This window comes from Myotis davidii, unplaced genomic scaffold (genome assembly GCF_000327345.1).
Source record: "Myotis davidii unplaced genomic scaffold, ASM32734v1 scaffold526, whole genome shotgun sequence".
NCBI lineage: Eukaryota > Metazoa > Chordata > Mammalia > Chiroptera > Vespertilionidae > Myotis > Myotis davidii.
The window spans coordinates 84,195-97,625 of NW_006296797.1; the positions used below are offsets into that span (position 1 = coordinate 84,195).

General features: G+C 55.4%; 1 protein-coding gene across 1 annotated transcript in view; it reads right to left on the reverse strand.

Moving 5' to 3' along the window:
- Nucleotides 1–679: 679 nt before the first annotated feature.
- Nucleotides 680–13,431, reverse strand: part of PREX1 (phosphatidylinositol-3,4,5-trisphosphate-dependent Rac exchange factor 1) — a 189,232-nt gene continuing 176,480 nt past the window's right edge. Inside the window, exons 32-41 of the mRNA XM_006772500.2 lie at nt 13,373–13,414; nt 12,165–12,385; nt 9,045–9,144; nt 7,164–7,310; nt 7,012–7,066; nt 5,524–5,590; nt 4,735–4,907; nt 4,260–4,362; nt 3,943–4,010; nt 680–2,233 (exon numbers count right to left, since the gene is read on the reverse strand). Coding sequence (XP_006772563.1) covers nt 2,191–2,233; nt 3,943–4,010; nt 4,260–4,362; nt 4,735–4,907; nt 5,524–5,590; nt 7,012–7,066; nt 7,164–7,310; nt 9,045–9,144; nt 12,165–12,385; nt 13,373–13,414 — 1,019 coding nt within the window. The 3' untranslated portion in view covers nt 680–2,190. The remainder of the gene's footprint in view (nt 2,234–3,942; nt 4,011–4,259; nt 4,363–4,734; nt 4,908–5,523; nt 5,591–7,011; nt 7,067–7,163; nt 7,311–9,044; nt 9,145–12,164; nt 12,386–13,372; nt 13,415–13,431) is intronic.

The window sequence follows — 13,431 nt, forward strand, 5'->3', positions numbered from 1 at the left end:
CAGGGAGCTTCTAAAAGGTGGCCGGGCCCTGGCAGGTGAGAACCAGCTCACAGCCTGGGACCTAGACAATAGGCTCAGGTGTGCACAGTGTCTGCTCCAGCGTGTGTTCTGATTGGTCTGCTTGCAGCTAATGTGGATTCTGATTGGCTGGGCACAAGTCTGACCACGTGTTGAGTATTTGGACCACCATTCCAGCCCCAATCCCAGACCCCAGATCCAAATGGGCCTCAGGTTGGGGCAGAGGATGGCTCAGTGACTTCCCTTGGACCTACCCTGACCCCTGGGCACATGTAAGACCAGGAATTCTTGCATGACACCCAGGAGGAGGTGGGGGACACCTGGGAAAATAGACACATTCTTCCACCATCTCCGTGAAATGGGAGGTCAGAACCCAAAATAAAGGTGAAAAACAATAGAAAGCCCGTTACGGCACACCTGGGGCGCAGACCTGCAGTGAAATCTCGGCCGTCCTCACCACTCCTCTGCAGGGGAAAATACACACTGTCCTCGATTTACAGGAGGAAACGGAGGCTCACAGATGTAATGTCACTGCTAGGGGTCACGGGCTCACTGACCCCTCCGTGTGGGTCTTGGAGGCCTGGGCTCATTCCAACGTGAGGCTGGCCACACCACCCCCATGCCACCAGGGTCGGCCCCCAAGGAACCACAGATCAAGATCTTTGTATTATAAATTGACTTTTAATAATAATAAAAAATCTATCATGAATTTAATGGAGAATCTGTACATTTTAAAGTAAACCAGTGCACGAGGCCTTGCCCTCCAGGGCCCCTCTCCGTTTCCCGCCAGGCAGGTCAGGTCCTCGTTTGCATCGCGTCACCAGTGCCCAGCAACAAGCCTGCCTCTGCAGTCTAATGCTCAGGAAGGCGGCCCCCGGGGCTCAAGGGTCCAACATTCTGGGGGGGCTTCGGGAAACCCACACTGCTCTCACCACCAGCCCAGGGCAGAACGATGCCCCTCTCTTCTGCCTCGGCTGTGACATTTCCCTGCTACTGTACAGGAGCTCGAGGGGATGAACTGCGGAGAGGGTGCCTGGGGGGACTTGGCACCCAGAAGGCAGATAGGTTGTCTTCCTGTCTCCCTCCCTGGCTGGCTGAGAAGTCCCAAATGCCCTGCCGTGAGCGAGCATCAACAAAATAAGTTACAGAAGCCACCACCCAGGGTTTCCTGTGACCCCCTTACCTGCAAAACACACCTACATGGGGGACAGTATCTCAGGGGGGTGGTTCAGTCCCCTCCAGTCCCTAGACCTGGCCCAGCCGCCTCTCGAACCCTTATAGCCAGTCATTCAAAGAGAGCAAAGTAATTCATTCTAATACTGACCAGCTAATAGGCACCTGTAAGCAATACCTTATGACCCTAATATTTAAAAAGATGAAATACTGACATGTTTTTGAATTTTCAATAATTTAGTTTTTCTTTTTCTTTTTAGTACTGGGGAAAGCTGTCAAGACTACCTTATGATGGTCCCGTTAGACAATACACCTTTCTTTAAAATTTAAAATACATAATCACACAACATGGGGAGGTGGGGGAGCGGCGTCTCAGAGTAAACCACAGAGATTTCACGCCACATAAATAAAGTCAGGGCAGATCTCGTGCCCAGGGCTGACGGCTCAAGTCCCAATGGCGGTGCTGTCGGAAGCTGGTGCGGCTTCCAAGTGTCTTCTTGGTGACAGATGTTGCGCCCTGTCCCTCTGTCTTCCTGGCAGAGGCCCGCTTTTCCGAGTCCACTGAGCAGTTAGTACAGGGGGAGTCTGGAAGCTAAGGTGAGGCGGTGGAGACACGTGTCACCTGGAATGTGGACTTAGAAGGAAACCAGGGTTTCAAAGTGCAGGTTGAGCCAGCCCGAGGGAGCCAAGTCCGTGGGCCGCCAACTGCGGTGCCATGACCTCTCCCGTGTCCCCGGGGCCCTGGCTGCACCCATCAGCGCTGTGGGTCCCCAGCACCCCGTGGGTTTCTGGCGGAAGTGTGGAAACATGCGGGCCCAGGCCTATCAGCTTGCCCGTCCGAGTGGGGGCACGGCCTGTCCTTGCAGGAGGTGATGGAGAAGGCTGGGCAGGTCGTGGAGTGAGGCCTCGGACGGGCTCTGGAGCAGGCCAGCACGACCCGCTGTGTCCTCCCAGATCCCAGCTCCAGACAACGCAGTCAAGCACCAAGCGTCTCCGCGTTCAGAGGTCTCCGTCCACCGGCGGCTGGCAGAGGCGGTAGAGCCTGGCGATGGAGGCGAAGAGGATGAGGAGGGGCCGGGGCGGGCTGGGGCCTATTATTAATATGACTTCAATCTTTACTTGAACAGGCAGTCCATGCCCAGAGAACAAAACTCAGTAGATGTTTTTCAAAAACGCAGAGTGAAAAGTATTTATGCTGCCCCCACTTTCCCCCGGGCCTCCTCCCCTCCACAGGCAGTCTCCGCTCCCTCCAGCCGCCCAAGCGCTTTACACACAGAGCCGGCCTGCGTGTGGCGGGGGGGGGGGTGTTTACATGTGTGGGTGTGTACGTTTCTTCACACTAATGGTGGCAAACTGGTCACAGTGGTCTAGCCCTTGAGCTTTTTCACTTAATAAATTATAAGCTTGGGGGCCTCTCCCTGCAGGACACAGAAAGCTGCCTTGGTTTTCTGCATCGGAAGGATACTGAGTTCTCTGTCAAGTAAGGAGCCACTAATGGCTTCCAAGCAAAAGAGGCAGATGTGCCGTGGGGAGAAGGGCTGCGGTGACGCGGACAAGACAGAGAAGCGAAGCGGCACAGTGGTTAGGAGGTTGGCCCCGGGCCCGGCCTGCCGGGTTCAGAACTCCAGCTCTGCCATTCATTAGCTGTGTGACCGCAGGCAAGGCCCTTAACCTCCCTGTGCCCCCGCGGCCCCCGCTGCCAACTGGGCACAAGAAGAGCATCTTGTTCACAGAAGGAACGGTGCCCGGAGTGGGGTAAGTTAACAGATAAAAGTACTTAAAGGAAGTGAGGGTGAAAACCGTAAGGTCTGCGTGGGAGCTGCCCGATCACCAGCCGTTTCCTGGCTTTGTCGATGTCCTGTGGTTACGTGAGAGCTGGGCGAAGGGCACCCTCTGTGCTGCTTTTGTAACTTCCAGTGAGTCAAACTATTTCAAAACGGAGTGATTTAAAAATTGTGAGCAGGCCCTGACCCAGGGGTGGGCAAACTTTTTGACTCGAGGGCCACAATGGGTTCTTAAACTGGACCGGAGGGCCGGAACAAAAGCATGGATGGAGTGTTTGTGTGAACGAATATAAATTCAAAGTAAACATCATTACATAAAAGGGTATGGTCTTTTTTTTTTTTTTTTTTAGTTTTATTCATTTCAAACGGGCCGGATCCGGCCTGGATTGTGGGCTCGGTCCCCAGTAGGAGGCGTGCGGGAGGCAGCTGATCATTGATGTTTCTATCTCTCTCTCCCTCTCCCTTCCTCTCTGAAGTCAGTATTTTTTTTAAAAAAAAATTGTGAGCAGTATTGATAGCAAACTGGGGCAGTGGGCTGGAGAGAGAAGATGGACTAATATGAGGCACTACTGGGAGAGGGGGCAGCACAGGGTACCATGAGCCTGGCTGAAATCAACGTGGAGAGATGATGGGGTCCTGAGGACAGGAAGCAGCCGATGGCCAGGGGACCTGAGGGTAGCGAGGCGGCAGAGCAAGAGCGGGAAGAGGAGGGAAACCCCAACAAGTCCATGCCCATGGCTCATTTGAGGGGCTCTGTGTCATCTTCCCAGACACAGTAGGTGCTCCCCTGGGGAGTAAAAAACTGAGCATGCTTGTCACTTCCCAAAGTGGGGTCCCCATAAGTGAGAGGTGAAGCCCCATATGACTACCCAGGGGTCTGCCTGGGGTGAGGCCAGGACTTTGATGCCAACCCAGGTCCTGGTCTTCCCTGCGGAGAGGAGAGGGGGGAGGGGGGACAGCCACTCACCGAGGTGCGCCCTGGGGCATCTGATCCTTGACCCGCAGGTTTTTGGCCAGAATCTCCACCCTGGGGCCCTGGGAAGAAAGAACCATGAGGCTGGGACCTGCCTCCGCACGGGAATTCACGTTCAGGACCATTTGAGCAAGCACATGTGTGGGTGCGGTGCGGAAAGGTAGGTAACAGGCCCAGAAGCAGAAGTCCTGCTGGGGAGAAGGGCCACAGGTGAGGCTGATGACTGCCCAGCCCCAGATGGCCCCCTCCTGCTGCTCTCAGCCCAAGGTGCCCAGGCCAGGACGCCCTGTAGCCTGGCAGGACCGCCTCACCTGCTTCCGCATGATGTCCGTGGCCTGCATGATGCACTTGGGTAGCAGCCCGTGGCTCCGAGCCAGGATGGCCGCCTGCTCCAGGGAGACACTCAGGGTGCTCCTGCAGGGAGGGGCAAGGGGGACGGCCGGTGAGACGGGCACTTCCTGCCCACCACGTGAGGCCTCTGCGACCGCACACGCAGGAACGGCCACCATCCAACCATCACCCATCACAGCACGGCAGGCCTTTGGTCTCATGTCCTCCTCTCCCCAGGAGAGCCCTTGTCTCCGGGCTGAGAACTGCCCCCGCCCCCAGATAATTGCTGGACTCACTCCCTGCCCCAGGGGTCTCCTCTCCAAGAGGACCCCCCTCCAGCACACCACGCAAAGCCAGCATCTGACTGCTTCACTGCACCCTCTGACGCATCAGTGTCACGCAGTGACCCCTCTGCCTTTGCTCTCTGACCCTCCCCGCGCCCAGCCCCCAGCTCACCTCTGCATGCCCGTGCCGCACATGGCGATCTGGCAAGCCCCCAGGCGGTAGCAGAGCTCGGAGGAGACGGGGATGAGGCTAGCACCCAAGCTCCCAGCGGCACCAGGTTTGGGGTGGACGAAGGACTTCATGAGACGACAGAGCTCATCCAGAGCATTGATGGGACGAATCAGCTGTGAGGTGCACACACACATCCCGATAGTCCGAGGAGGCCCCCGCCCAGCCTTCCACCCCATCTACTCCCTCCAGTCCAGCTCAGTTACTGCAGCGTCCTCCCGGCTCCCCTCACCGGGGATTACAGCCCCATTAACCTTCCCCGGACCCTGCTCAAGGACCATCTGTGGCTCCCCACTGCCCCACAGGCTGGCATGTAGTGCTCAGGATGTATTTCAGGCCCAACCGTCAAATCTCATTCTCCTCACCTGCCCAGGTGTGCCCCCAACTAAGCCTGAATGAAGTGCCCCCTCCAAACTGCCTCAACCAGCCCCAGCCGCCCTCCCCAGGAAGAGCCTTCCTCCCGCCCCAGGTCCTCCACTGCACGTGGAGGCAGAAAAGGGTGGTCTGCCAGTTCTGTCATCTTAATATCCTGCCAGCGAAACTACGGACCCCCAAAGGGCCATGGCCACCGCTTCTCTTGGGACCCTCAGCCTCACAATCCTGAGGCCAGTACCCCCTAAACCACTGTCAAACCTGAGGCCTGCCTGAGGCTAGGAAGTGGGTGACAGGCCCGGAGCGCAGGCCCGCGAAAAGCCCTCGAGCCCCGCACACACAACACAGCAGGTGACGCACCTGGTCTATCTTCACCGCCGTGGTGCTGGCATCTGTGGGCAGGTTAGACCGCTCCAGGTAAAACGCCCTGAGAGAGAAGATATGGGCTTATGGGGGGTGTCCATGCCCCCATCCAGGCAGCCCCCACTCTCTGCCGCTGCGGCCCATCTGCCCGCCCACAACGCTCAGAAAGAAACGACTGAGAGCTTGCACAGTTCTCCACGCTCCATCCCTGCCACAGCCCGAGGGGGGAAGCAAAAGGGGCCTGCCAGGCACCCCTCAAATGCCACCTCTCCCTGATGGCCCATCCTGGTCAGCTGGTCAGCACCTGACACCCCCTCCCCCCTCTCTCTAACCCCTGTCCTGCGTCTCTGTCCTCTGAATACTCTCACCACTTCACACGCTGTCGCTTCGCTCCCTGGCGTATTGCCACCACCCCCTCTGGAGCAGGACTCATAACTTTTTCTGGGACGGGCCACGCAGTCAGTATTTGGGGCTGTGTGGACCAGTCTCTATCAAAACCCTACTGAGCCTGGCCACTGTAGCACAGAACAGCCAAAGACATCCACACGTAAATGAGCGTGACTGTGTGCTAATAAAACTTTATTGACAAAACAGGGGATGAGCCAGACAACTGCTGCTCCAGAATCTATGCTCCATGAAGAGGAGGCTTCGTGGGCCACTGCTGACTCCCGACAAGCACCCAGAACAGAGCCTGGCCCCCATGTGCTGAATGAAGGAAGGAATAAACGAAGGATCAGAGATGTAATATTTTCGATATTCAACAGCAGCATGGAGCAGACTGATGGCATCGATCAATCCGAAGAGATGCCAGTTTTAATAACAAAACTGGGTGTTTCCCCTGAAAGCATCAGCTTCCATTTCCAAAGAGGAAAGCCAAACCCCAAAACAGTACAGCGCTCACCCAGCCTGAAGCTTGGTCTACTGACCTCCAGCCTCCTTCCCCCAAGGGAGAAGGTGGGGAGGAGGAAGGGCTGGGGTGAGGGTGGGGGTAGGGAAGCTGCGTCCCTGGGTGTGAGGCTCCCTCCTGAGAATGTGGCCCTGCTCCCTCCACTTCTCTCAGGGGGTCTCCTCTGAGCTGGGCCAAGGCCCTGGGGGCCACACCCCTTACTCACAGGCTCAACAATCCCACCAGCTCCCACCCCACATGAAATGAGACAGGCAGCTCCTCTTGGCTGCAAGGACCCAAGCAGACCCAGTTCCAAGCTCAGTTCAGCCACCATCCAGCTCTGTGGCCTTGGGCAAGCTGAGCACCCACTCTGGGCTTCCGTTTCCTCGTCTGTAAAGTGGTTTAGAATGGCCAACCGTGACTGTTGTGAGAACCTGATGAGCATGTGTAGGCAGAGGGTCTGGCACACAGTAGGTGCTCAGGAAAAGGCACTTTGCCCACTCCCATGCTGGGGGCCTGCCTGGTGCCCTCTATTCTAATACCCAGTTCCCGCAGCAGTGTCCAGATTCCTGTCCCCAGCATGTGCCCCGGGCAGATACCTGAGTTTGCGGTAATACTGACCTGGAGGAGGAGGCCCCTCTGGGTTCTCCAGGGCTGTGAAGGAAGAAGAGGGCGGGCAGGCGGCGGGGTCCCAGGGTGCTCTGAGCCTTGGGTGTCCCCTGTGGGCCCCCCTCAGCACCCCTCAGCTCACCTTTCGTGAAGAGCACGGTGTGCAGCCTCAGGCTACCCCCACTCTCCAGGCGGGAGGGCAGCTTGGAGAAGTGGTAGCTGTCGAGGTAGAAGATGACCTTGAGCGCCTGCCGGCTGCCCTCAATGTGGTAGAAGGGCAGCATCAGACCTTCCTTCAGACCTCACGTGGGATGTCCTGTTCTCCCCACCCCAGAAGGGCAGCCTTAGACCCCCGTGCCTCCTACCTTCAGGGTGGCATCCTGTGTCGCCCTGTCTGCCCTCAGACCTCCCTGCCCTCCCATCCTCCGGGGGTAGCTCAGACAGCCCAGTCCTCCCATGCTCAGAAGAGCAGCCTCTGACCTCCCTTTTCACCTCTTTCAACAGGTCCCAGTTCCCACTGCTCAATCCTTAGACCTGACACTGCTTTTGCCCAGCTGGGGGGGTGTCAATGTTTGTCTTCAGAGCCACACGAATGTTTCCTGTACTCCTCACCTGGTACCCCAGGCCTCTGCCTGCCAAATGCTGCCCTCAACCAGGACCTGCATTTATTTACACTCAGAGGGTACAGTTTATGGGAGTCATGGTATCAACACACTATACGGCACCCGTGGCAGACATCATTAATCAATCACTAACACCCCATCTGGCACCTATGGCAGACATAACTAATCAATCAATAGTTCTCCCTAAGCCCAACTTTGCCTATTTATAGAACTGACCATCAATTCCAACGGGCACCTGAAACAGAATCTATTGTCCCTCTAAATTTTCACACATTCTCAACAGGGTGAAATCACCCCTAAGGAGACGAAAATTGGTTCTGGAGGCAATGGCCCAAAAAGAAAGGACTCATTTATGTATAAAGCACAGGTACACATACAGTACCTAAACAGACAAAGAGTGTATCCGAGGTATTAGAATGTAATGGGGTTGCAGCAATAAGGAAAAAACGAAACCGACTCCTTATGGAGGTGATAATTTTTAAAAAGTTGAGAATCACTGATCTGGAGCAGTGGTTCCCAAACGAGTGTGCTTCAAGCCCGCCCAGTCCCTGTCAGCACAGGTCTGTGGGCTCCACTTTCAGAGTTTCCGGTGCAGGTCTGGGATGGGGCCTGAGGATTCGCCTTTCTAACCAGGTCCCAGTGGCTGCGGGTCCAGGGACCACACTCATAGAAAAGTGGCAATAGGCCCCCGCCCAGTGGTCCTCAATCCTGGCTGGACCTCACAGTCACCTGGAAAGCTTTTCTAGAACCCCAATGCCCAGGATCCACCCCACAGAGTGACTCCACCGGCCAGGGCTGAGGCTGGGGTGGGGATCGGTGTCTTTGAATACCAGCAGCTGGGGCTGAGACCTGCTGGGCGGGTCTGTGGGCTTCAGGAGGCAAGAACCACGGCCTTATTTCTCCATGGTGGCCTCAGAATTGAAAACTGTGCCTAACACATATTATGTGCTCATAATTAGGGATGTGTGGATGGGTGGAGAATGAGTGGATGAATGGGCTGGTAGGTGGGTGGAGGATGGAGAGGTGGGACGGTGGATGGGGATGGATAAGCAGAGGGATGAATGGGTGGATGAATGGTGGGCAGGTAGAGGGAGTGAGGAAGGGAGGGAGGGACTTAATTGCGCTATAAATTCTTAGAAAATATTAACAAGTCTTCACCCCAATAACGGATATCTCTAGAAATTTTAGTAAGAACTGGGTACTGGTTGTTGTTCCCTTTTAAGAGCTTTTGGAGACAATGGGGTTTATACAAAAATATACCCTCTTTTTCCATGTATGTTGAGAGCATGAGGTTTGAAAGTACTGGGTCCCAGGTCAGCCTTTGGCAGTTGGCCTGGGGGCAGGGTGGTCCCCAAAGCAGCTCCCCAACTCTCATGTTGGGAGCGGGAGGAATCACTCACTGGCCACATAGTTCTCGTCCAGCTGCTTGAAGGAGAAGGAGACGTTGTCCAGCTCCGACAGGGTCACCCAGAGGTCCTCCAGCATGGTCCGTTCCTCCTTCTGCAGGAGGGAGACAGGGAGGAGGAGTGTCAGATGCCACCCCTGCCCCAGGGTTCACTTCAAGATGCTGTGACTCAACACCAGCCGACACACCCGCTGTGGGCCAACCAGGCACCGGGCTCCGCTGGGCTCTCAGGGGCTGGATGTGAAATCGGGTTTCCTTGTCCTGAACCTCCCAAGGCTAGAACCCAGCTCTGCTCTAATGTACCGGGTGGCCCTCTTGCCCAGACCATCCAACAATCCAACTCAGCCATCTCAAACGTAGCACGCCCCCAAAAGTCCTTCTTTTCCTCCTCACCCCTCTGCCATGGGCCCCATCTCAGCACAGAGCCCTAAACTTTGACCACAAGGACTTCTTGATTTCTCTCTCCGCTCACGCTATACACTGCCCATCTCCAAGTCCTGATAGGCCAGTCATGGCGAACCTTTTGAGCTCGGCATGTTAGCATTTTGAAAAACCCTAACTTAACTCTGGTGCCGTGTTACATATAGAATTTTTTTGATATTTGCAACCATAGTAAGACAAAGACATATTTTTGATATTTATTTTATATATTTAAATGCCATTTAACAAAGAAAAACCAACCAAAAAATGAGTTCACGTGTCACCTCTGACATGTGTGTCATAGGGTCGCCATAACTGTGATAGGCTGACCTTCAAAACATACCCCAGATCCAACATCTCTCTCAACCCTCCTCACCACCCCCAACACAAGACTCCCATCTCCAGGAGGACACACCAGCCTTTTCACAGGTCCCCCTATGCCACCCATCCCCGGACATGGGGCAGCCTAGGGGTTACCAGACCTACAGGCAGACTCCTGGGGTTGCCCTGTGACTACTGCTCAAAGCCTCTGATCCCTCCCTCTGCTTCCAGAATAAAGTCCTAGGCCCTATAGATGTGGCCCTGCTGACATCATACCCTGATCCCCCTGGCCTGCTCCCCTCCAGCCACACTGGCCTCTGTTTGGGACCTTTGCACATGCTGTTCCCTCCGCCCAGCACACTCTTCCTCGGGCCATTTACCTAGCGGGCTGTCTTGGTACTCAGGTCTCAGCTCAAGCGTCACCTCCTCAGAGAGGACATCTCTGACCGAAACGTAATCACCCTCTAAGTCTTCCGTATAACTACCTCCTGTCCGTCTCTCCTCCCCTTCCTTCCTTCCTTCTTTCCTAACTGCTTCCCCCAACTAGAAAGTGAACTTCTGACACCCTGTGCCCAGCTCAGAGCCTGGCACGTGGTGGTGACTGGTGAGTTAACACACTGGGCTCTTATCTGAGGACAGAAGGTGAGGGCTGAGTGTTCCTGGGGCCTTTCCAGCCCTGGCGGCACTTTCCAGGAACCAGGTGAAAGCGATCTGTGTGCAAAATGGGGCCAGCAGAGGGCGCACCGAGGCCACGTTTCCCAACAGCCAGCAGTTGTGGTTTTCAGCCCTGCCTGGGAAAATGTCTAGGAAGCTGTAGAGCAGTGGTTATCAACCTGTGGGTCGCGACCCCTTTGGCGGTCGAACGACCCTTTCACAGGGGTCGCCTAAGACCATCCTGCATATCAGATATTTACATGACGATTCATAACAGTAGCAACATTACAGTTATGAAGTAGTAACAAAAATAATTTTATGGTTGGGTCACAACATGAGGAACTGTATTTAAAGGGCCAGAGGTTGAGAACCACTGCGTAGAGGTTGGGGAGCTCACAACTGGGAACATGGGGTGCAGGACCAAACAGTACAGAGAATTGCTGCAGGCTTCATTTCTGGGGGACGTCGGCTCTGGGCCCCAGCACCCTTAAATGATGAGTCCTGGGTTCTGCCTCCTGGGTGCCAGCAGAGAACTGGACCTGCTTCTGAGCCCTGAGTGACAGGACAGTGGGATCAGAGATAAAAAGGAGATGCAGAGAAAGCAGGGCAACCTAGGGGCAGGAGGGCCTAGAGTTAGACCCCCAGAGTTCAAACCTGGCTGCCTGGGCCTCAGCGTTCTCATCCCTAAAACGTGGGAAGTGAAAACCCTGCCTCGGAGCTAGTGCAGGGATTCACTGAGATGCTGTCTGCACCAAGGAATCTCACCTGGATTATTACAAAAGCCAGCTCACTGGCCGCCCGGCTGCTGCGCTTGCCCTCATGGCCTTCCCCACCAAGGAGCACGAGTGGTTCTTCCAGTGCCCAAGTCAGATCCCATCCCTCCTCTGCTCAAAACCTTCCCATGGCTCACACCCACTCAGAGGACCAGCCAAAGTCCTGCAAGTCCCCACAGTCTGACCCCAGTCAATTCTCAAGCCTCACCTCCTCCTACCCCAGCTTCTTCCGCTCCATCCATAGGGCCACCTTGCAATTTCTCAAACACTGCCTCAGGGCTTCTGCATCTGCTATTCTCTCTGCCTGAGACTTCTCCCAGGATCCTCATGGCTCACTCCCTCTCCTCTTTCAGTTCCTGGGCAGATGCCAACTTCTTAGTGAGGCCTCACTGGCTACCTTAGTGAAACTTTCAAATGCTGTTGCCCCATCTTTTCCTGTCCCCTTCCCTGCTTAATTTTTCTCTTTAGCTTTCATCACTATACATGAGGGTTTCTCAAGTGTGACACTATTGACATTTTGGGCCAGAAAATTCTCAGGGGAGTGAGGACCATCATGTGTGTTGTAAGATGTTCAACAGCATTCCTGGCCTCTACACACCAGGCACTAGTAGCACCTCCTCTCCCCTCCTTGTGACAACCTAAAATGTCTCCAGACATTGCCAAGTGTCCCCTGGGAGGTAAACCTACCCTGCTTGAGAACCGCTGGTCTACATCACTTATTTTACTTATTTATGTCTACTTCCCCCGACTAGGACTTAAGATCCCTAAGTACAACTCTGTGCTTGGCCCATAGCTGATCCCCAGTGCCCATCACAGCAGCATATAGTAGGTGCTCAATAAACAGCTGCTGAATGAACCAGTAGGTGAGTGAGCGAGAACCGGAGTGAGTAAGCAGGAGGTCTCCTGCCCAGGCTCCCAGGGTACTCATCCCTCTTCCCCTCACTCACCACAGTGGCTGGCGACAGCAGGGACTGGCAGTGCAGGAGGACGCCGGTGGCCGCCACCTGCTCCAACCACTTGCGGCTGGCATCCCGGCTGCTCTCCTCGTACTCGCCGTTGTTGTTGTAGCGGTAGCTGAGCGCTGCCAGGAGCTGCTCAGAGAAGGTGCACACCGCGGCCACCAGGGCCTGGCAGAAGATGGTGTCCCTCCGCAGCTGCAACTCGGTGTCTGGAGAGCGGGGATGGGCTCGCTGGGCAGGTGCTCCTGCCCCAAGCCCCAAAGCCCAGGCCCAGAACCAACCACCAGCCCCAGCAGGCCAACCATCTGGGGCCAGCTGGCCAAAAATCAATCCAGCCACCAAAAGCCAACCCCACGACGATCAATTCTCCAAAAGCAAGCCAATTTACTGAAAATCGCAACTCTCTCATTGATCCATCTGCCTTGTGATTTTCCCTGAGGCTTTCCCAAAACCTTACTCGGTTGTTTCTCCATTGGTTAGGGGATTGCTCGACCTTGACTGGCAGGACAGCCATGATGCTAAGCATGTCTGCCCAGCTCCATGCTTTAAGAAATGCCGTTTACCATTTTCTCTATTTTTGAGAAGCCTCTTCCTGCCTCCCCTTCCTTGCCCCTGTCCTGACGTGGTTTGCAGAACTGGCTAATTTCAGGCAATCATTCATCCAGGGCCCGATCCTCTGGAAGGAATTATTTCCAATGACTGGCTCTAGTCAACTGATTTTCAGAGACCAATTTTGACCTAGATCTTATTTTAGCCGCCACTTGGCGGAGAATTTCTGGAAAGAAGGGAGGGACAGAATACACCTCCCAGCTTCCCCGAGCCCACCATCTGCCCTTCCCTCCTCCCCATTGTCTGCCCGTTAGAAGTCCCACGCGGGGCTGAGGACTCGACTGGACATCAGTCCTCTGTCTCCTGTCCTCGGGCCTGGGAGGTGCCAAGACACAGGGGGCCAGGGCCCTGTGACTTGGCCCTGGACTCAAGAGGAGGAAGTACACGAGGTCTAAGGAGTTCTGGGTGCAAGAGCCACAGAGTCACTCCCTCCCCCGGGTCCAGGCCCTGATGACCACGAGGACATCAACCTCGGCCGGCAGGAGAGGCCTCGCTGGGCTGCCGTCATGAGCACCACTGCCAGCCAGGATGCCCTCCCCTGGATACGCCTCTGTGCCCGTCACAGAGCTGCTGCTTCAAGCCCTCACCTGTGCATTTCAGCAAGGCCAGGAGCAGCTGGTTCTTCCCATCTGGAAGGGGAAGCAGA